Raw genomic sequence first — 24,277 nt, 5'->3', positions numbered from 1 at the left:
ACCTTTGTTCACTTTGCCATCCTTCTTATCCGCCAAGTATCTAGGGCAGTTCCACTTCCAGTGACCATTTCTTTTGCAGTAGAAGCACTCAGTTTCAGGCTTGGGTCTGGCTTTGGGCTTCTTCATGGGAGTGACAACTTTCTTGCCATTCTTTTGAAGTTCCCTTTCTTTCCCTTGCCCTTTTTCCTGAAACTAGTGGTCTTGTTAATCATCAACACTTGATGCTCTTTCTTGATTTCTACCTTCGCGAAGAGCTCGTGAATAATTTTCGTCATCCCTTGCGAATTATAGTTCATCACAAAGTTCTAGTAGCTTCGTGATAGTGACTAGAGAATTCTGTCAATCACTATCTTATCTGGAAGATTAACTCCCACTTGATTCAAGCGATTGTAGTGCCCAGACATTCTGAGTACATGCTCACTAGCTGAGCTATTCTCCTCCATCTTGTAGGCAAAGTACTTGTCAGAGGTCTCATACCTCTCGACGTGGGCATGAGTCTGAAATACCAATTTCAACTCTTGGAACATCTCATATCCTCCGTGGCGTTTCAAAACATTTTTAAAGTCCCGGTTCTAAGCCGTAAAGCATGGTGCACTAAACTATCAAGTAGTCATCATACTGAGCTTGCAAAACGTTCATAACGTCTGCATCTGCTCCTGCAACAGGTTCGTCACCTAGTGGTGCAACAAGGACATAATTCTTCTATGCAGCAATGAGGATAATCCTCAGATCACGGACCCAGTCCGCATCATTGCTACTATCATCTTTCAACTTAGTTTTCTCTAGGAACATATCAAAAATAAAACAGGGAGCTACATCGCAAGCTATTGATCTACAACATAGATATGCAAATACTATCAGGACTAAGTTCATGATAAATTAAAGTTCAATTAATCATATTACTTAAGAACTCCCACTTAGATAGACATCCCTCTAGTCATCTAAATGATCATGTGATCCATATCAACTAAACCATATCCGATCATCACGTGAGATGGAGTAGTTTTCAATGGTGAACATCTCTATGTTGATCATATCTACTATATGATTCACGTTCGACCTTTCGGTCTCAGTGTTCCGAGGCCATATCTGCATATGCTAGGCTCATCAAGTTTAACCCGAGTATTCTGCACGTGCAAAACTGGCTTGCACCCGTTGTATGTGAACGTAGAGCTTATCACACCCGATCATCACGTGGTGTCTCGGCACGACGAACTGTAGCAATGGTGCATACTCAGGGAGAACACTTATACCTTGAAATTTAGTGAGGGATCATCTTATAATGCTACCGCCGTACTAAGCAAAATAAGATGCATAAAGGATAAACATCATATGCAATCAAAATATGTGACATGATATGGCCATCATCATCTTGTGCCTTTGATCTCCATCTCCAAAGCACCGTCATGATCTCCATCGTCACCGGCTTGACACCTTGATCTCCATCATAGCGTCATTGTCGTCTCGTAAACTATTGCTTCCACGACTATCGCTACCGCTTAGTGATAAAGTAAAGCAATTACATGGCGATTGCATTTCATACAATAAAGCGACAACCATAAGGCTCCTGCCAGTTGCCGATAACTTCTACAAAACATGATCATCTCATACAACAATTTATATCTCATCACGTCTTGACCATATCACATCACAACATGCCCTGCAAAAACAAGTTAGACGTCCTCTACTTTGTGGTTGCAAGTTTTACGTGGCTGCTATGGACTTCTAGCAAGAACCGTTCTTACCTACGCATCAAAACCACAATGATTTTTCGTCAAGTGTGTTGTTTTAACCTTCAACAAGGACCGGCCGTAGTCAAACTCGATTCAACTAAAGTTGGAGAAACAGATACCCGCCAGCCACCTGTGTGCGAAGCACGTTGGTAGAACCAGTCTCATGAGCGCGGTCATGTAATGTCGGTCTGGGCCGCTTCATCCAACAATACCGCCGAATCAAAGTAAGACGTTGGTGGTAAGCAGTATGACTATTATCGCCCACAACTCTTTGTGTTCTACTCGTGCATATCATCTACGCATAGACCTGGCTCGGATGCCACTTTGGGGAACGTAGCATGTGCTACCTCTTGAGCACTGCGTTGGTTTTCCCTTGAAGAGGAAAGGGTGATGCAGCAAAGTAGCGTAAGTATTTCCCTCAGTTTTTGAGAACCAAGGTATCAATCCAGTAGGAGGCCACGCACGAGTCCCTCGTACCTACAAAAACAAATAAATCCTTGCAACCAACGCGATAAGGGGTTGTCAATCCCTACACGGTCACTTACGAGAGTGAGATCTGATAGATATGATAAGATAATATTTTTGGTACTTTTATGATAAAGATGCAAAGTAAACAAAGCAAAATAAAACGGTGCCAGAAATAGCTTGTTGTCGGGAGATTAATATGATGGAAAATAGACCCGGGGGCCATAGGTTTCACTAGTGGCTTCTCCCAAGAGCATAAGTATTACGGTGGGTGAACAAATTACTGTTGAGCAATTGATAGAATTGAGCATAGTTATGAGAATATCTAGGTATGATCATGTATATAGGCATCACGTCCGAGACAAGTAGACCGACTCCTGCCTGCATCTACTACTATTACTCCACACATCAACCGCTATCCAGCATGCATCTAGAGTATTAAGTTCAAAAGAACAGAGTAATACTTTAAGTAAGATGACATGATGTAGAGGGATAAACTCATGCAATATGATATAAACCCCATCTTGTTATCCTCGATGGCAACAATACAATACGTGCCTTGCTGCCCCTACTGTCACTGGGAAAGGACACCGCAAGATTGAACCCAAAGCTAAGCACTTCTCCTATTGCAAGAAAGATCAATCTAGTAGGCCAAACCAAACTGATAATTCGAAGAGACTTGCAAAGATAACCAATCATACATAAAAGAATTCAGAGAAGACTCAAATATTGTTCATAGATAAACTTGATCATAAACCCACAATTCATCGGTCTCAACAAACACACCACAAAAGAAGATTACATCGAATAGATCTCCACGAGAGAGGGGGAGAACATTGTATTGAGATCCAAAAAGAGAGAAGAAGCCATCTAGCTAATAACTATGGACCCGAAGGTCTGAGGTAAACTACTCACACATCATCGGAGAGGCTATGGTGTTGATGTAGAAGCCCTCCGTGATCGATGCCCCCTCCGGCGGAGCTCGGGAAAAGGCCCCAAGATGGGATCTCACGGGTACAGAAGGTTGCGGCGGTGGAATTAGGTTTTTGGCTCCGTATCTGGTAGTTTGGGGGTACGTAGGTATATATAGGAGGAAGGAGTACGTCGGTGGAACAACATGGGGCCCCCTACCACGTGCCCTCCTGGTTGATGTCTTGACGTAGGGTCCAAGTCCTCTGGATCACGTTCGTTCCGAAAATCACGTTCCTGAAGGTTTCATTCATTTGGACTCCGTTTGATATTCTTTTCTGCGAAACTCTGAAATAGGCAAAAAATAGCAATTCTAGGCTGGGCCTCCGGTTAATAGGTTAGTCCCAAAAATAATATATAAGTGTATAATAAAGCCCAATAATGTCCAAAACAGAATATAATATAGCATGGAACAATCAAAAATTATAGATACGTTGGAGACGTATCAGCATGCAATTTCAAAAAATTTCCTACGATCACGCAAGATCTGTCTAGGAGATGCATAGCAACGAGAAGGGGAGAGTGTGTCCACGTACCCTCGTAGACCGAAAGCGGAAGCATTAGGTTAACGCGGTTGATGTAGTCAACGTCTTCACGATCCAACCAATCTTAGTACCGAACGTACGGCACCTCCGAGTTCAGCACACGTTCAGCTCGATGACGTCCCTCGAACTCTTGATCCAGCAAAGGGTCGAGGGAGAGTTCCGTCAGCATGACGGCGTGATGACGGTGATGGTGATGTGATCCGCACAAGGCTTCGCCTAAGCACTACGATGCTATGACCGGAGGAGTAAAGTGTGAAGGGGGGCACCGCATACGGCTAAGAGAACAATTGATGTGCTTTGGGGTGCCCCCTGCCCCCGTATATAAAGGAGGAGGGGTGGAGGCCGGCCACCAGGGGCGCGCCAAGGAGAGGGGTGTCGCCTCAAAACAAAGCCTTGCTAATTTCCAATGCTAATTGTCAAGCACACCCAAGCCACCTTTTTTCTTGGGGCGACAAACCAAGTCCCACGCTGCCAGGGAGTGAGTTTTTGCATCTCGATCTAAGACTTTTCTCCAAAGGCAGTGGCGTCTTGCCCGATAAAAAATGTCAATTAATTTCAAAGGGAGTTTGAGGACACACATGGCGAATGAGAGCAGAGATGAAAGTGCTGAATTAATGAGTTGTGCTTGTTCACCATAAGAGAGCCAGATTGCCATTCCAGTTAATCTGCGTTCGATTCTATCCACAAGGGGCATGAGCTCTCTCACAGTCGGCCTTGTGGTACCCAATGGAAGTCCCAAGTATGTGAACGACATTCTCCCAACTTGGCATCCAATTTCCAATGCTAATTGTCGTGCTTTCTCTTCCTCAACATTTATGGGCATCAATTGTGATTTTCTGTAACTAATTTTAAGCCCAGTTGCCCTAGCATAAGAATCTAGAATTGCTTTAATAGTGTGCAGTTGATCACTTTCGGTAGGGAGCACAATGATTGTGTCGTCGGCGTATTGAATGACCGGATATTGTTCCGACGCCGGTTGCTCAATCGGTAATTTTAGATGTCCCTCCTCCCATGCCTTGTTGATCAAGGATTGTAGTAGATCGACGGCAATGACAAATAGCAGCGGAGACATCGGATCCCCTTGATGAACACCTCTTTTGCATTTAAACTCTTTCCCAGGCACTCCATTTAGAAGAACAGAAGATGTTCCAGATTCAAGAATCATTTTTATCCACATGCACCAGCGATCATCAAAACCTTTGCACTTTAGAATGTTAAGTATGAAGTCATGTTCCATAGTGTCGAAGGCTTTCTCAAAGTCTAACTTTAGAATAACAATTTCTCTCCCCGATTGTTTGCATTGATGTATATATTCGAAAGCCCGGCCTAGGTAGTCCTGAATCTTATGAGTTTTGATGAATCTGTATTGCTTACGATGGACAATTTTTAGAATCCATTTTTGTAATCGCTCTGGATAACAATGAGATTGATTGGCTGGCTGAATCTGTCCCATGAATGTTTGTTTTAGATCTGGATATTCTCCATGCATGAATGTTGGCTCATTGAATAGATATATAACTGACTGGTATTGGTTGTTTATTAGTATGTGGTATGCTTTCCTCCTTGTTTAATTTTCGGAAATAAAACCAGGTGATCATGCTGCTACATGTGACCCGGATTTCAGTGGTAGAAAATTCTGCTATCCACCATTGTGCACATACCATCAATTGCCTTGGCCAATAAACTGGAAAGTGTTCTAACACGAGACATATTGTGTGCATCATACTGCCTCTGTATCAAAATATAAGATGTTTATTTATACCCCCTTTATATAAAAAACTTCTTATATTTCGACATAGAGGGAGTATGTGTCACAAATCTCATATCCTGAATCATACAGATTTGCAACGACACAATGCCAAAAGAAGACATGATCTCATCATGCCAAAACTTGAGACCTAGCATGGTGAGTTTAAGAACAATTCCTATTGTAGTAATTTAAGAAGACCGTTGTGCCAAACCAAATTTTGAGACCTAGCATGGTGAACCGTCGCCTCTCACACGGCATGTAGTTCAGCGGTTTGACATTGAAATATTCCCATCTTCTAGCTAAGCAAAAAATGAACATGGCTTTTGTCCTGGCGGCGACGTGTAAGTGAGTTGGTCATGTTTCCTTCCAGTCACATTGGCCAGCACAAGCACAAGACAAACCTCAAAATGTGCTTCGTTAAATTCTATACCATGAGGTACTATGGACACACATGTACCCATCATAGGACTATTGATTCATAAAACTCCCTTTTTCTGCCCACTTTATCTACCTCTCGGTGTGTGCTGCTACTACGACAACAACTGGTACCGAGCTGGTTCTATTGTTGTTGTTGGAATATTGGACCCTAGCCTAGTTGTTCTGCAACAAACGGGAGATAGAGGAGTGGAGGGACCAAATTTAGTACCACGTCGCTTGGTGAACTACGACTGGAGCAACATATAAGGGGGAGCCCTTGCATACCAATGTAAATGCTAGAACCTCAAAATAGTGCTACATACCATGTATAGCGCATGCACTCGCATGAATATTTCATGACTTAGACTTAGAACTTTGGATGACTGGTGACGTGCACGTGCCCTAGATAATCAGAAAAAAGAATTCCCCTTTTGTGCATTTTTTTAGTTTAAGGGCAAACTCAATTAGTGCATCTCTAACTAGCTAGCCGCAGCTGCACCCAGTTACGCGGTCTAGAGACTTGTTGGACGAACCTTTGTATGGACGGGCCAGAATAATGAGATCTTGTTGCGACTACACCAAGGCTCCTTGTTGCAGAGGGCATGCAAATTAAAGGATAATTTGCTGGATAATATTTTTGTACCTTTCGAATAAAATAGAACGGCTAATAGAAACTTTGATAACACCCACACCATAGAAAGTAGTAAGAAAGGGTGCCGTTGAACTACACATGCAAGTTGATGAACTCACAAGGGACTGAAACCGCCATTTGTTTCACTTTAATTTATTTTTATTTTATTTTATTTTCACGACAAATGTAGTCTCCCCTCAAATTGGATGACATAACTTTTATCAATCTGCGAGAAATGTAGGATGAATATATTCTCCCCTCAAGCAATCTTGCAATAAGATACAAGTAGTCTCTTGTGTCCCGAACACACCTAATATTGTTGTCAAGTGTATAGGTTCACTAGTTCGGCGAAGAGATTGATAAATTGAATGATAGATAATTTGGATGGTGCAAATATTTTTGTATTTTTTGAATAAATAAAAATTACAAGGTAACAAGATTTAAACGTGACTGAAACAAGGTTTGTAATTATTGGAAACAAAGCTTAGGGTGCGTAGGTTCACTAGTGTCAACACTCAACACTCAACATTATAATTTCATTAAAATACTTGATATAACCTCACAACTTTCCTTTTTTTATTGGATCAACTATGGGTGAGATCTCATAAGTGCGCAGAGAGCGAACCACCTCGAAAGTTGTCTTTTCTAATGTTAATCTGTTGAACCACCTCATTGTCTACCTCAGGCAACCACATAGTTATACTACGACAATACAGTGATCTTTATCATTCTAACCCTAACCTATCAAGTCACCCCAATGTCACATCGAGTGTCTCCAGAAATTATACTAGATAAGCATCATGTGATATCATTAACTACCAAAGTTCAAGAATACAAAATCAACAATATTGGAACCATTAAGTTACTCATCATGAGAGGTGCATCATACAGTTCAACTAATCATAAATGCCCAAGATCATAATCATGGTGGCAATTCGTAAGGTCGGGAAAGAGAGATACATGACATATAGCTACTACCACAAATCCTCAGCTCGATAGCCCACTTGGTATGTGATGTGGAAAGCGAGGAACTTGATAGCCCACTTGGTGAACCGTCATGTGGTCTCCTTGTTGCGATAGATGTCTGATAGAGGGGAGGTGCTGACCACATTTATGAGGTGAGCCTGGAAGTAGTGAATGAGCTTCTGCAATGCCATGATGATACTTGAGAAGCACTACCAAATCAAAGTCAACATGTGTTGTAGCCGCCACTTTCCATGATCCCAACAGTGACATGCATAGCATGGTCTTGACGTGAGATGCCACACAAGCGAAGACAATGCTCGCACAAGCAGCTAGTCCAGTCACGACATGAGCCGGCCACCATCACACTTTTTGGCGAAGGTTCAGGGAGGAAGGTCGTCGGCACCACCAAAATCCCAAATTGGGGCGCTCCGATAAGCCGCATTGTCCTCATGCTCCGTTGTTCTCGTTTGTGGTGTCAGAAACAGTCGGAAAACACATACTCGTTGTTGTCTTCGTATCTAAAGATCCAAGATCCCCCGTCTCGTCTTGGCAACAATCGCCTAGCAGAAGAGGACCACACCTTCACCTTTGCGCCCGAGTGGACATATTAGGACACAAGATGACGACGTTGTTGCCCGTGTACTTGTATATGAGACCTTTGCAAGGTGTTGACGGGGAGAGACTAGAGGTCGCGCCCTCCCACCTTAGAGTCGGCGCTCGATCCATGCCTTACAACCTTTGTGGTGATGTTTGCCATCTTGGCACTAACATGTGGGCACGATTTACATGTCTATATTAACGTGATTGTGTAAATAATTGTTTACCTAATAAAATCCTGCATGTGATTTATCTGCCGAAATAAATGCTAGAATTTTAATTGGTAAACATGGTAAGCATTTATTGGATTACCAAAGAAAATAATTTTTCATTTGATAAATGAATTAAAGCTGAGACAAAGACAGTTAAGGTGGTTTTCAAAGAAAATGGAAGCCGGAGCCTTTACCTGGTAAGAGATGACAAATCCTGCCATTTTTTGCCGCAAAATTTTGCTTCTCCCTAGAAACTGTCACACGTTTTGTGAGAAACCGATAACTCATACAACTAAACTTGTCATCTAAAACGTTCGCAAATGCCAACCCCTCCCAACGAATGTTGTCGAGATACTGCGGTCCTAAAAATAAAGATAATGATGAAGATTTGTTGCAGAGTGGTTAATTACTTCACATTTTTCGTGGTTCTGTAGAATTTGCACTCAACCCAAACTAACATGTCCTAGCCAGCCGCCGCCTTCAAAAAAGTTAGGGTTCTCTGCCTCCTGCCGGCGCTGGCGCCGGTCCGTCCCGTCTCCGGTGGCCTTAGGGCCATGGAGATGGAGTGGATCTCGGCCCTTGCCTGTGGGAGGGCTCCGTTTTAGATCTTTTTTCGAGCTTTGTTAGGGTTTGTGTCCTACTCAGGAAGGCTAGACGACGGCGGCTCCTTGAAGATGGAATAAAGGTCTTCCCGCCTAGCCCCCGTTCCGGTGATGCGTCTAGCATCATCGGTGGGCGTGTGGAGGTGTGTCTCCGGTGGATCTATCTTTGGTGGATTTGTTCGGATCTGTTCGTCTTCGTTCGTGTGTCTTCAGGTTTGATCCTTTTGATCTACACTCTTCATCTGCGGCGGTTGCTGTTCTTGTGCGTTAGTTCTATGGGGCCTTAGCACGACGACTTCCCGACTGTCTACTACAACAACGTTTGCCCGGCTCCGGCGCGCCTTCGGCTCGCTTCAGTGCTTATAGTCGTCGCTAGATGGTCTACGGATCTTGTTTCTAGTATTCGTTGTACTACCATGATTGAAGATGAATAGATTGAAAGTTTTTCCTGAAAAATAAAAAAACCCAAACTAACATGTTCGTTGCGTCACGTTTCCTGTTTTTGCTCACACGGTACCATTACGGCGCGGGCGTGACCGGTTCACGTGTCGTACGCGTTACCAAGCAGCGCATTTGGTCACCGCACGCTGGCGAATCTTCACTCCTCCGGTCTTCGCAAACTCCACGTCCCACCGCGTCAACCAAACGCGCCTCGCCCGCTATATAGCGACCCGGGTTGACACAGAGCCAACCCCCTGCCGTGCTAGTTGGCAACCAGCAACGAAACTACTCCCGCAGATCAATCCTTGGGCGAGAAGAAAGAAAGGAAGAAACACCAATGGCGGCCGCTGGTTCCTCCGCCGCCTGGAAGCGCTGGCTCCGCCCTGAGGTACGATCGTAGATCGGAGTTTTTCTTTTCGTGTTCCGTGACGTCGCTGGGTTTTCGGTGGACCGATTTGATCTGGCTTTCTCGCCATGAATCACGCGCTGGTACGGTGCAGGTGTACCCGATCTTCGCGGCGACCGGCGTGGCTGTCTCCATCTGCGCCATGCAGCTCATCCGCAACATCACCACCAACCCGGAAGTCAGGTACCGACCAAACCCCAACCCGCGCCCCGTCTCGTCGGCGGAGACCCCGATCTGACTGGCTTCAACCGCCGACGGCCGACGAAACCGTTTTCCAAATCTGAAACCGCGCCGCCGTTCGCTGTCGTGTCGATCTGTGCAGGGTGACCAAGGAGAACCGGGCGGCGGGGATCCAGGAGAACTTCGACGAGGGGAAGCGCTACTCGCAGCACGGCTTCAGGAAGTTCATCGACCGCCAGCGCCCCGAGATCATGCCGGCGATCAACAACTTCTTCTCCGACCCTCCCAAGTATTAGTTCAGTTCAGTTCAGGCAGGCCGCGAATACCGCTCTGATGCACTCTTCTTTCGTTCCAAAGATTGCGTCCGGATTTTAGAAACTGCCCATGATGTTGTTTGTCATAATTCGAATCATTTACATGCATGGCCATGGATTGATTTGATTGCCTGGCTGTACGCTTTTGATCGTATCTCGAACTTGATCGGGTTAATTTGCATGTCGTTTTAGAATTGAGTGCCTCCTACCAAGAGGAAATATTTGATCATGTTACGATTATTACTTGTTTTTGGTTTTCTTTTAGGCATCCGCAAGTTAATTAGCGGCCGTGTGTTGTTGCTATTTAATGCCCTCCAATTGCTTCACGGCAGCACTTAGGGCACCGCCACTAATTTTTTTTTCTTTTCAGAAACGGACCACAAGCACGTTAGCCAGAACCCAGCTGCAAAAACTTTTGGGCCTCTTCTCAGCTAAACCTAGAACCCAAGAAGCCCAATACAAATGTTCTTCCAGCAACTTTGATTCATCTCATTCAGAAAAATCTTCTAAAAAAAATCAAATTCAGAAAAATCTGGATATCAGGAGGGTGGCAATTAATAAGGCCTACAATGCAAGGTGCGCTTAGAGAAATAAACTATTTTATTCTTAAAATTTCTAGTGCATATTCGTAAAGGATAGACGCTTAATTAGGCACCCCTCTAGAGATGCAAGTATTGATGCTTAAGCATGTTGCATTGTACAAGGTCTAACCCATTCCTTCCCAATTCTGATTATTTTCTAACTATTTTAAAATGAAAAGACAATTGGCTATTGGCCAATTCATATAACACCTTGCGTGCTTATTTAAGAAAAAAATGCCATTGGCCATTTCGTTGAACACCTTGAATGTTTCGCTTGCCGAAAAGTGTGGTGGCATGTTGGAACTCGTCGTCATGGCCGAAGGAGGAGCATGGGTGAGGGAGTGCATCATGACTTGCGGAGGGAGCGGGAGGCGGCGATGGCCAGTGACCATGAGCTTATGCTCACCGGTGTGAGACGTTGATGGTGAGAGGAGGCAAGGATGCCAGAAACAAGTAGGGACGCTAACGGGGCCAACATGTCTCATCAGAGTCTGCGTTTTGGGAGGTGGCGGTTAGTGAAGAAAACTTCTCTCATATTTTTGCATTGAGAACTAAGGACTGGGAGGGGGAGGTTGGTTTATATGCCAAAAAAAGACTGTAAACTAATTGTGATGGGTTGGAAGGTTATCTCTACTATTAAAGGGGAATTGATAGGTTCACCCACCTCCTCCGGTTCTTTCCTTCCCACGCCCCCTTTTTGATTTCCTGTTTGATTTATTCGGTAAATCTCAATCGATGTCACACAAAATAAAACCAACATAATTTGAGTGATTTGTAATAATAATCTAAACCAAATTGTTCTTTCCCCAAATCACGTCATGCATTAACTCAATCAAATCAAATCTTACCAAACCTACCCATATGCATATCAAATCCTACCAAATTCAACTAGATCAAAACTTTCTTTGCCTTCCCCTACCCATACTCTAATCAAATTAAATCTTACCAAAATCTAGAATATGGTAGCTTATAGGGTATACGTCGGGCATAATTGATGTTGAATCACTACAATATGTGCAACAAAGGAGCGTACAGAGGGTGAGTAATACATATGCATAGTAAGATTAAAACTTGGGCCACAAAACATTTGACATGTGTGAAATGGAAGCAATTATGCATATAGTGATAGATGGGACTGCCACAATTTATACAATTCAAATACCAAAACAATACAATGATGGTGATAGCACAAAGAGTTTAGCATATAGTAACGACATAAAGGAGAGTATAGTATGCAACATTTCTTTTTTTTGCGGGTTAGTATGCAACATTTCTAATAGCGATGCAAAAGAAATATACGTTGTGTTTACAACGATGAACCGATTTGCACCATCACATTACTATGCAACTGTTTCAAACATAAGTACCCAAATTACATCCCCTCACTAATGCAAGCTCAAAAATGCTTGCCCGGGACAACGAAGGATTAAAGCAACAAACGACTAAAAAGAGATAATGAAGACACACCTTTATTCGAATGCATGAATCTTGGGCCATCAAAATGGAAGAAGGAAGGGTTGTCTTTGGAGATACCCTGCTCAAATTATTTTTGAAACTTTAAATCACTATTCATAAGCACTCTCTCTACATATGGAAACAAGGAGAAATGGGTGTCAAAGGCAATTTTACACCATTTTGATGAGCTTTTGCTAAGATGCAGTGTTATATTGTTTAGCTAATGACTTAGCCCTAAATGGTGTGTCATTTTGATGAGCTTTTGTTTACAAGTCACAATGTGTTGTTTCTATTCCACTCCAAGTCGTTCGAAGGTAGGCACTTGGACGAGACAAGAATGGGCATGCCAAATATGGAAACATATTGTTGTGAGCGATATATTCACCATACACGTAAGAGATTGGATCATATAGTATAGTACCGAAGACAGAGAAGTTCTCACCAAAGAAGGTCAACCTATATATAGGCCCCGCATATCCTCACCAAACATTCAAGCCCTTCGTGAAGCTATTATCGCAAGACCTAGTTTGGTAGATCCAATCCCTAATGTATACTCTCTTATTTATCAATATACTTCACGTAGGACGATTACCATCCAAATGCCTAAACCCGTGTAAACTACTGTGTCTTCATTGTCTTCGACGATATTTCTAAATTATACCTTTTTTTCTTTACAGCCCCTTTTAGATTTATAGGAAACATGTCTGTGCGTTGCAGTGGGAGAAACAAACTCTCGCACACCGCTAGCGAGCTTGCCACTTTTCCTCTTTGTACCATCGTTGATAGTGCTCACTTGTCCACCTATTTATGACAAACATGACAAGTCTCAAAGCAGTGAGTTTGGTCATCACATTTTAGCATGCACAATTATTATAATATAAACATGGCTAAGCAAAATTTATAGCAGGAGATTCAAAAGAAACGAAGATCAATTTCAAGGCGGTGAGTTTGGTCAATTGCCAAGCTCATCCACCGTGCATGTTATGTTGCCAACCAATTCAACGCTTATATGTCCAAGCACCTCAAATCACAATTTAGATACCTGAACATTTAGGTTAATTATCGCACCCATTTATTATTCCTTCTTAATTTCAATTCCTTTCCCAGCCCTTTTTTTAAACAGCCCATTTTATTTAATGGGGGCCCTCTCTCTCCCATCCGCCCATGTAGCATTAGAAATCCTTTCCTTCCTTACATTAATATTTTTTAGTTTTAATTTCTGTACTTCCATGTGCTCAAACAATGAGATTTATTGCTTTCTTTCCTGTGCTCAGGATACGTAATTTATTTTTCTTAATTTCTTTCCTTCCTAGTCCACAATATTATTTTATTAAATATTTTCTTCATTCAATTTAAATATCCACATATTTGTTTATTGATTCTTGAGAAGGCTCTTTGTTTCTGCAGGCAGCCCAGGGACACATTTAAATTGGCGATAATTTGTGTAAAGAGGCGAGGTGGGATTATCCTACACAACCATATTTTTTTGTCCAGAAAAGACCATGGGATTTTTTGGCCCAAAAAAGGCCACGACAGACGGAGTGAGCCCAAGCGCAAGCCCGTTCTTATGACTTGGCGGCCAGACCTTTTTGGGCCAAGCTTGGAGCGCGGGCTAGCAGCTACGTTTTTCTACCAATGTGTTGTTGCGATGGATGGAAGCACAAAAAATTTGTACCACCTAAATTATAAAATCTTAAAAAATATATAATATAAGTGAATGGCCAAAATATCGGAAAAAACACACCTCCCTTTATTAGTTTTCGATTCAATTTGATTATAAGATTGACAGTGAATCCACCATCGACGAAGTCCAAGTGTCGTTGTTTAATTTGAGTTAACAGGAATCCGATTGGTGATTTTTCAAAAGAAAATCAAACCATGTTTTTAATCCTAAAGGCGGTGGCTTTCTGCAATTTATCTCAGCTTTCTGCAATTTATCTCACTGGAACATAATAATAGTCCCTCCGTTCACTGTTATAATAAGAAGTTTTGAATATTTTAATATAGTCTACATGTATACATATCGAGAAAATTACACGGTAGTATCACATTTGGGGCGGTGGTGACGAATTGATACCAAGATTGGTAATTTTTACGTGTCAGTACGAAGTCTGGGGCGAGCCGTTACAAAAAGGTCTAAACCACGTATAAACGTGTATTGACGTTGTATCTGACAGGCGGGGCCCATCAGGCAGGTGCCAACCGGCATGTTTTTTTTGCAGAAAACCCCCTTGCTTTATACGTAATCACGTAAATGCCCTTTTATTTGCGGAAAAAGGCTCATGTGACAGACTTTTTTTCTGTTAGCCATTTCAACCACTGAATCGGACTCCATTGCAAGTTTTCGTTGAATTCGACAAATAAATAAAATTTTCAGCCACGGCAGGATTCGAACCCGCGATCTGTCACACGCTCGAGTCCCGCGTTGGCCACCCCGGCGAAGCTACGCTGGGTTAGCTTACAGGCAAGACTTCTTTTATACTTTCCTCCGACACGCTGGGCCGGCGGTTGAGCCCAGCGACACTACGCGCGCTAACTTACTATTTTAATGTATATTACCAAAAGTCCATAATATTGACGGTCAACATTTTATGTGTCTTCACTCAGGAGTACTAGCATGCACAATTATCGTGTATCCTCGTTATATTATTCAAATACAAAACTATTAAGAAAATATGCTTGACACATAGTTTTTTTTAGTTACTCGTATATTGATTGTATTTAAAATATGTTCAACGTATATTACCAAAAGTCCGTTATATTCAGTAAGTTTGTTAAAAATCTAGGAGTAAAACCAACCCAGTGAATGAGAAAATATGAAGAAAAAAGAAAAAAAAAACTGAGCTTAGATATTCATATACACAACTGAATCGGACTGGTTTGAAAGTTTCTGTCAAATTGGAGAATTAAATAAAAGAACCGAAAAAGTTGACAACATGCACTCAAAAGAATTATGTGATCATAATAAATTTTAGAAATGCATTAAAATTGTTCAAATTTTATTAGACAAATGGACGTGTTTCTTGACATGCAAGAATGATTTTACAAAATAATTTTTAATACATGCTGAACATATTTTGAAATAAACATTGTCGAAAAAATTCATCATGTATTAAGAAAATCTTCACCATAAATTACAAAAAGTTCACCAGCATTATGTAAAATGTTCATCATATCTTAAAAAACAAATTCAACATATATTACAAAAATGTTCAACATAGATTAACAAAAGTTAATTATAATAAAAAAATATTCACAATTTGTAAAGAAAAGTTCATCTCCATTAAAAAGTGTTCACTTTACGCTAAAAAGTGCTCAGAGAACATTAAATAAATGTCCATGTGTATTTGAAAACATGTTCAACATATACTGAAGCCTAACTTAAAAAAATTTCAGTAAGTATGCTAAAAATCCAGGAGAATAACTAACCTAGTGAATGAAAAAAGAAGAAGAAAAAAGAAAAAATAAAGAAAGGAAGAAAAAAAAGGAAACCAGAAAGAGAACTAAAGCATACTAAGAGAAATGAAATGAAAAGAAAAGAAACCTGTGCACCCCTAAAAAAACCTGGGCAACGAATGAGCCCCAGCGTGTGCGCTGATAAAAAGCCGAACGGAAAAACAAATTGCAGGCCACGCTGGCCCAACCGCCTGCCCAGCGTGCTTAAGTGTAAAGAAAAAAAAACGTCTAGCAAACTCGAGCGGCGTTTCCTATTTAGCGATGCAGGCGCCCGTTTGTATGCATTTCGCAAACTGGCGCCCGTGATGGGCCGGCCCAATACTCTGTATTTTATACCGCATAAATTGACAACGCTCCCAGGGATTCGAACCAGCGGCGTCACTCGTCAAGGTTCCATCGTAAAATCACCCCGCCACAGAGCGGGACCTGATCAGCATGAACCTTTTCGTTTTTTTATTCCTTTCTTCCCTTTTTTATTTATTTTTTCGTTTTCCTTTCTTCCACTTTCGTTTTCTTTTTTTTTTGGTTTCCTTCTTCCTTGTTTCTTCTGTCATATTTTCATTCTTTTTTACTTTTCCTATATGTGGGAACTTTTTTCAAATTTGATGTATTTTTGTTTTCAAAATCAATGAACTTTCTTTAAAAAAAATTACTGAACTAATTTTCAAAGTAGTTGATTTTTTTGGAATCGATGAATATGTGAACTTTTCTTTAAATCAATGATTTTTTTTTTGAAATTTGATGAACTTTTTTTTCAACTCGATGTACTTTTATTCAGATTTGTGAACTTTTTTTAACATTCGGTGAACTTTTCTCAATTCGATGAACTTTTTTCAAAATTTGATAAACTTTTTTTAAAAAATTCGTGAACTTTTGTTTAATATACGTGAACAATTTTTGAATTTGTATTTTTTTTCTTTTTTTGCGATTTTTTATTATTTTATATTAATGAACGTGAACAAAGCTGACTATATGTTAATGTTTGAACTAAAAGAGGGGTCAAATAGGATTATTTCCTGGTCATAGGCAACGAACTGAGCCTGCTCTAGAGGGAAGGCTCGAAGCTGTCGACTTAGGTGGGAAGAGATCGATTCCCTCTTTTTTCTAATTGACGACAACATTTTCCTTCGCGTCGTTTTTTTTCCACGGGTTGATTGGGCCGGCCCGCTGGGCACAACGTGCGAGCGCCACGCGCGCTAGCCGGCGCTTACAGCGCCGATTAGGAGGTCCCTACTCGAGCGGCTCTGTGGCGTGCAGGCGCAGCCTCTGTGCGACCGGTCGCGAGTTCGACTCCTGGCAGGGCTTGATTTTTCGTTTCTTTTATTTGTTGTCCAATTCGACGGAAATTTCAACCGAGTATGTGGAAATCTTATGAATGAAAAAAAGTCCCTTAAAGGACCTTTTTCCCGCAGAAAAAGACGTTCATGTGATTGAGTATAAAGTAAGGAGGTTTTCTGCCAAAAAACATGCCATGTAGGCACCTGACAGGCGGGCCCGGCTGGTCAGATACATCGTCAATATGTGTATACGCGATTTAGCCCGATTTGCGAGGGCTTGCCCGAAACTTAATAATGACACGTAAAAATTTCAAAAACTGATACCAATCGGTCAACACCATCCCAAATATGATACTATCGTGTAATTTTCTCATACATAGTGCGGGTCCATGAGCAGAGCCCAGGTGAACCACCACCGCACATCCAGCGACTATAATAACCAGTTGCGGCTGGTGACAGCGACAGCACATGCGTTGGCGTATTCCTTTTTTAGCTGGAAAATGGCTTTGGCATATTCCTTGCAATACAAAAATAAGCGGCATTTCCTATTTTAAGACCTCTGTTCTTTCCCTTGCGCACGAACAGCCCCTCCGACGGCGGCGAGGCGGGCGAATTGGCATCCTCCCTCCTCGACTCGACGCGCGCGTAATCCGAGGTGAGTTCTTCACCCGGTTCCGCGTTCGCCTCGCCATTTGTAGTCCGACGGGAATGTTGATAGATGTTGGGCAGATCAATTTGGCCCAGGAGTTCGGTCGATTTCTGGGTCAAGAACGAACGAGGGGGTCATCCGAAATCCCGCTTGTGCAGATCCGTTGAGTTTCCAGGATTTTTTCTCTGAAATCCGCCGGAATTTGTCTGCCCGAGACTGAATTTCGGAGGATTCCGTTGGTCGGTTTTCAAGGCGGAAATTATTTTCCAATTTATTTTTGGGTGGGCTGCGAGCTGATGGTCGATCCCAGCGGATAAGATTTAGGCAGGAATGGGAATGCAACAGAACATTTTTTTATTGAAAGGCCCCCAGGTATTTTTGGGGAAGGGGTGGGAGTGGGAGGAGGATAAATGTAAGAATTTTTTATTAATTTTTCTGATAAAAGAAAGATGAGAAATGAGCTCTTAATTCGTAAATGTTATCAGCAGAACACTTCGACAAACTTGTGGTTTGGTTGACAGAACAACTAATGGTTCTGAGCATATGAACGCCCCTTTGATCTCATCACTGATTTTAGTTGCTGAACTGCTTTTCGTTTTCGACTATCTTCACAGACTACCTTCAAGAGGACAAGATGCTGTGGCGCACGATTCGCAGTATGGAGGTGATGGCGCATTCTTCTAGTTTCCTTCTTCCGAAATTGCATCAGCCTGCCAAGACTCCAGCAAACAACTATACTCTGGTTGTTCTTAACCAGCAGCTTCCACGGTTCATGCCTCGCCTCTGGGCTCAAGGTAACTAGCTCTAGCTTATTTCTTCTTTGTATATATTGCTCAGGGAATATATCTTTAAAATTCTTTCTTCGAATTCAATTTAGAGCAGCAAAGATGAGAATATGTGCTGATGGTGGAGCCAATCGTATTTTTGACGAGATGTCTCAAATGACAAATGACCTGGACAGAAATAGGTTAACTACTTTCTTTCCTCCTTTTCAATTAAAGGCTTAACTATGTGAAACATTTTCATGCAATTCCAGTCATGGTTTGAGTTATTTGGTGATATATGTGAATCACAAATGTTGAGGAGTTGAATGATTGCCAACACCTAGAGTAGCTGCATTTCTATATATATTTTTTCTCACGTGAAATGAGAGGTACATGGTACTTTCAAGCTGGAGGTAGAGTTTGTCCAAATGGCTCTGTAGCAGCCGGTTGTAGTTCTTTGGGTTTGGATTGTGAATGAGGCACAGTGTACTTTGAGTGTTACTAAAGTCGCCATAACATCTGATATGTGGATTCCATTTATGCTATACAACTTCATCTTTGGAACAAATGGATACCTCTTTATGTGCTTTTTATTATCTGAAATTTTGAATAGCAGAGTCTAATATGCTGCTGTTTCATTGGCTAACTGACAGTACTGGTGGTTTATTGCTCAACAATAAATAGGATGGGCTTCTTGATTTAGTACACTGCAAACTTGAGCAAAAAAATATTGTTTTGAATTAGAAGAAGGCGCAGAAGCGACACAAAATGTACAGCTCGTCAAAGCAGAAAACAAAATAAAGCAAAACAGGGGGCAAAGGGGCAGCCCGGTGCATGTAGCTCCCGCTTGCGCAGGGTCCAGGGAAGGGTCCGACCACTTTGGGTCTATAGTACGCAACCTTTCCCTACATTTCTGCAAAACAAAGAGTTAAAAAACATGGCAAAAGGAAAGAATAAAAAACACAGCAACAGTGCAAAGCTGCACAGGCCAGCTGCTGTTTAAGGGCCTAAGTGGAGGTGGAAGGGCGGGACCTGCGCAGTGGCAGAGTCCCTCCACTTGTGGCCTGGAGGTCCTGGGCTCGAACCAGCCTCCTTGCATAATTGTTATGCAGCATTGGGGATGCAGAACAAATCTGTATTCTTTGGATTATGACTAACGCGTGAAGTTGGTCCTCTTACATAAGGGACAGCTTATGTAACCTATGGTCTACTACCCAATCCTCTTCTCTGTGGCATCTGGCCATCCTCACGGTAGTTACCTAGTTTGTTCCATCCATATGTTGACATCTCTATTTGTTTTGCTGTGCCTGACCAGACATACAATATCCTACATGACTGTCAGTTCCAAAGAGGCAAAGACCACTAAAACTTATTTATGATTGTGAGAATGGTTCTATTTTGATGTCTAGGAGACATCGTAGTTTTTTTTTACTTCTCAAAGGCATTTTGCATTTCTTACCAGAATCAGTTTTGTTGCACCGAATTGCTTATATGTGTTTATGCCCTGTTCAGCCCTTATGATCAGACCAACAAGGTTGCTGAAGAATTTTTTCTTGCATACATCTCTTAATTAATTGCTGCTATCCAGGTATATTCCAGAAATAGTTGAAGGGGATATGGATTCTATAAGGCCAGAAGTTAAAAGATTTTACTCTAGTCAGGTTTTTATGCTTGCTTCCTCTTCCCTAGTTCACATTATCTGGACATTTTGGTATTGTTCAGATTAACTGCTGAAGTGTTGTTTGAAAATATCCTGATGCTGACTTACTGCTAATATAATGCATACTAGACATTCACCCCGTGCATTAATTATGTATGAGATGTATGGTGGTTGTGCAGAAGTTAGTAAAAGTTCATGGGAGGGTTCAAATATGAAAAGCCCTGCTGCAAAACGCCAAAATGATGGGAAAGAATTTACATGCATCTTTCCACTAGACAGTTTTACAACAGAGTCCAATCGCACCATTTCATGAGTTTAGGTTCAGGTTTCTAATGTTAACAATGCAGTCACTAGTCAGTTAATGTCCCGAAGAAAGCAATACTACCAGTTAAAACTGAAAGCAGTAGTTGGAAGACTGAAACAGCAAAAGGTGGTTTCTCCTAACAATAGTACTTTGTTGCCATAGTATTCTATTTTCCTTTAGATAACATCGATCAATTTCACATCCAGCAGTTAGTTTGTTTTAGCATGCAGGACTGCAAGTTATAAAAAGTTGACTTTGTTGGTATAAGCTTGGTCGGTTTTATGCCTGTATCCAAGAGTAAGAAGTTCTCCTGCAGTTTTACTTGGTATACTGGACGATTATGGTTAGCAATGGTGCTGTCTTTGCGATCTTGAATAAAATCGTAACTAATTGGTAGTTCTGTGTAAAACTTGCTATAAAGGATAACACTATTTTAAATCTGATTTTTTAGATCAAGTGGAGTGCACATTTTTCTTGATCTGAATGTAACATAATGAAATTTGCACTGATGCACTAGTCGTACTACAAATGTGATCAGGATGTCATTGACTCATCCTTTTCTTAAACTGTTCTCTACGCAGGGATCCAAAATTTCTGATAAATCACATAACCAAGAGACAACAGATTTGCACAAGTGTATTTCCAGTATCCGCCATCGCACACCTGATCATGAAAAAGCTAATGTAAGTAGCGGCTGTACTGTCTAACTTGCTACTTGGTGTCATTGCTATCTTCTACCGGCTAATATGTTCTATCAATATCAAAACACAAAGTAAACTTTTTTTTGGGTTCTATGTAGCTTTGTGTTCTTGTTACTGGAGCACTTGGTGGAAGGTTTGATCATGAGGCTGCAAATATCAATGTTCTCTATGTGTTCTCGGACATGCGAATTGTCCTTCTGTCAGATGATTGCTTGATCCAACTTCTTCCCAAAACGCATCACCATGAGATCTATATTGAGTCCTCTGTAGAAGGACCGCATTGTGGAATTTTTCCTATTGGAGCACCATCTACAAGCACTACAACCACTGGCCTCAAGTGGAACCTGAGTAAATTTCTTCTGCTCATTTGACCATTTGTCTTGCGATTTGAGAGTTTGACTATATGCACTAAAAAATTGTCCAGCAAAATTTTGAATTGGGCTCATTTGTGTGGCTTGAGGAATTGGTTGGGCCTAGCACCTAGTGGTTCTTCATGCGTTTCCTTGGTTTGAGAAATAGGATGAGTTGGTCCATTGGCTTCAATCCTTAGGGCCTGCTGAACATGGACCGGGCTCAGTTGTATCTCATATATAATGTAATTTGTCTGGCTGGATGGCCCATGCCATTCACAGGCTGCACCTGTGTCTCTGCCCATTAACAACAAAAGTGTAATCAGGTCGAGCCTTGCAGCCAGTGTCTGCCAGGTTCGAGATGCTGTAGCTGTGTATACTAATGGGGAGCTACCAATATTCAAGTCTACTGGTGTACCAACTTTGTGCACAATATCATCCTAGGGAATGCTAAGTGTGAGATAAAGTCTCCCCAAACAGAGGTTCTATCGCTGTCGACCACACCTTCCACCTAGTATGTCTCTAGTATACGGTTGATGCTATATGCATGTGAGTTTCAAACTACTACCTCCATTCACAAATACAAGATGTTCTAACCTTTTTTGTCAATCAGATGTATATAGACACGTTTTAGTGTGTTTGTTCACTTATTTCAGTCCGTATGTAGTCCGTATTGAAATAACCAAAACATCTTATATTTGTGAATGGAGGGAGTATGTGTTACTACTATGGTTTTCTTCCAGTCTTGCCTTTCAACCTTTCTAGCACTAATTTGCACAAGTGATGTGCAGTAGGTGAATGTGGTCCATGTTGTTGAATGAGACCCTTCGTTGATGCTTAAGACTACTCCCTGTTTCAACAACACGGACCGCTAGGAGTAGTACATTTCAGTGTACATGAACCGCTAGGATTTATTGTTGAAGTTTCGGTGCGAAGCCATGCATGCAAGTAGAAGAAAGCAATGTGGTTTTTAATTCCATTTCAATTGCGATGGCATTGCTACTCCTAGCATGGGCTAATTTTGTGCAAATCTTTTCTGCTTCCAGGTGATGCAGAGATGAGATTTGGGAGCATGATAAGCACATCCAACATCGTGGATTCAGATAAAGTAACCGTGCAGTCAGATGCAGATCTTCTGTGGACAATTTCTCTTCGAAATCTGACCTGAAGAGCATGCACTTAACTGGAATCGACTGCTGTGTTTCCTTTTTTGTAAAATCTTTGTTGATCTTGTATGCTATCAGCTCAGCTCTTGTACAGTGCAGCTGTGTTTGTGCTCATAAGTTGTTCTGTATCTGATAAGTAAAGGATATCTTGTGGCTTGTGGTTGAAACCTCTGTTGTCAGATAGATGGGGACCTCTCCAGATTATCATAAGGATGCCCAATAGTATGTTTTCTGTGCGTTTATGAGTGACGATCGACCATGTCTTTGTATACCTACTTAAACTGCTGAAATTGGGAAAATGCCACTTAGGTCGATCGGCCCTGCATCTGTAGAAAAAGTTGTAATTGTTTATTTCTTTTTCGTTTTCTGGTGACTAGATGACCAGTAGCGCTAAATGGTAAGGTCATGGTTTGAGCTGAAATTTGCTTCCGTGGGATTTCAACTTTTCGTAATGCTGACGTTCTAAGATAATTTGAATGGATTGTTAGCGTACTAATGGGTAGTGGAAAAGTGTGGAGCACACAGAGGATGAAGGAGACTCTACACCGAGTCTTCTTGTAACCAGCCTCTCAGCTGATAATGCTGGAGCTGTTAGTGTTGAACAGAGAGCTCCCAATTTCCCCGCAAAAAAAAAAAACAGAGGATGAAGTACCTCAAGTCGAGTATCATTTGGTTATAAGAGCAATTCATAATGGAATGACATTCGTGAAAACCGTGGCAAATGAAAAAAAAAATCACTCCAAAATGCCTTTGAAATTAACTTTTTTTGAAACATCATTTGTTTTGCCACAACCTCTGTGAATGTGATTTCATAATGAAATTTTGCAAGCAATCAAAAAACTGATCAATATTTGCAAAAAAAAATCAAATGTTTTGATTATTATTTTTCAAACTTTCCGAATTTCATTGTTTATCTGAGCTCATATGAGCTCGAGCTTAGTGAATCCGCTTACTTTCTTAGGCACAATTCGGCACACGGTAGCCTACCTAACTGTGACTTTTGACCCGAAAGACTCCTGTGTCCGGGAGGTTCTTCCTCCGGAACGAATCCGCTCTCCATCTTGCAACATTGTTGCAGAGGTGGTCTGTCCTCCAGAACTGCCTCCCGTCGTCGACGTGCATCTCCTCGAGAGCCATGGCGTTCTCCACGAGGAACTTGGCGAGCTGGACCTCCAAGCAGTTGAGCTCCTCTGGCGAGTTGAACTTGAGCGTCGCCTTCCGCAAGCAGCTGAGCACGCAGCCTCTCAAGGCGGGGAGCTCTGAGATGTGGCAAGTATCTCCGATGCCGTCGCCGTCTCTTCGGAGACGGAAGCCATGGAGGCGGCGAGTTTGCTGAATCGATCCACGGTTGCGGCGAAGGACGCTCCAACTGGATCCTTCTTGCACGCCTTGTAGCGAATATGGCTCAGCCTAAGCCAAAGCTCGGACATCACCGGGCATGAGCCGAGCAGCCTCGCCATTCCCAATGCCGCCGTGTCGTTCTTCTTGTACTGGTAGCTTCCGTCTACTTCGAGGAGCTCCAGGTTTGGGAACGTGGGCAGGATGGGCCCGCCTTCTTCCTCCTCACCGGCGACGATGTCCTTGATGCTGCCAAGGCACAGCTTCAGGGCCCTCGTGGTGGAGAAGCTTCTGAGCATGCGTGATGGGGGCTCGCGCCCTTGGCCATAGCGGGAGACATCGAGTTCG

At 42.1% G+C, this 24,277-nt stretch overlaps 2 protein-coding genes across 3 annotated transcripts; both read left to right on the top strand.

Annotated features, from left to right (window-relative positions):
- The first annotated feature begins 9,560 nt into the window (after window positions 1-9,560).
- On the top strand, window positions 9,561-10,457 carry LOC109784586 (uncharacterized). The gene is made up of 3 exons (XM_020343187.4): window positions 9,561-9,716; window positions 9,829-9,917; window positions 10,057-10,457. Exons 1-3 carry the CDS (start codon window positions 9,666-9,668, stop codon window positions 10,208-10,210), a joined length of 294 nt encoding a protein of 97 aa, XP_020198776.1. The 5' UTR covers window positions 9,561-9,665; the 3' UTR covers window positions 10,211-10,457.
- Window positions 10,458-17,450: 6,993 nt separating this feature from the next.
- Window positions 17,451-22,833, top strand: LOC109784594 (thiamine pyrophosphokinase 2). 2 transcript variants are annotated; one of them, XM_020343192.3, is made up of 7 exons: window positions 17,451-17,652; window positions 18,261-18,440; window positions 18,529-18,613; window positions 19,999-20,071; window positions 20,956-21,057; window positions 21,174-21,423; window positions 22,472-22,833. In XM_020343192.3, the coding sequence occupies exons 1-7, from the start codon at window positions 17,466-17,468 to the stop codon at window positions 22,591-22,593; spliced, it is 999 nt and encodes a 332-aa protein (XP_020198781.2). In that variant the 5' UTR covers window positions 17,451-17,465; the 3' UTR covers window positions 22,594-22,833. The 2 variants fall into 2 exon arrangements, with proteins under 2 accessions (XP_020198781.2, XP_020198783.1); XM_020343194.4 differs by having other exon boundaries at window positions 17,523-17,652; window positions 18,524-18,613.
- The last annotated feature ends 1,444 nt before the right edge of the window (window positions 22,834-24,277 follow it).

The sequence above is a fragment of the Aegilops tauschii genome, chromosome 2 (genome assembly GCF_002575655.3).
Source record: "Aegilops tauschii subsp. strangulata cultivar AL8/78 chromosome 2, Aet v6.0, whole genome shotgun sequence".
In the NCBI taxonomy this organism is placed as follows: Eukaryota; Viridiplantae; Streptophyta; class Magnoliopsida; order Poales; family Poaceae; genus Aegilops; species Aegilops tauschii.
Note: the sequence above shows the minus strand (reverse complement) of the source record. Positions and strands in the feature narration are given on the sequence as shown.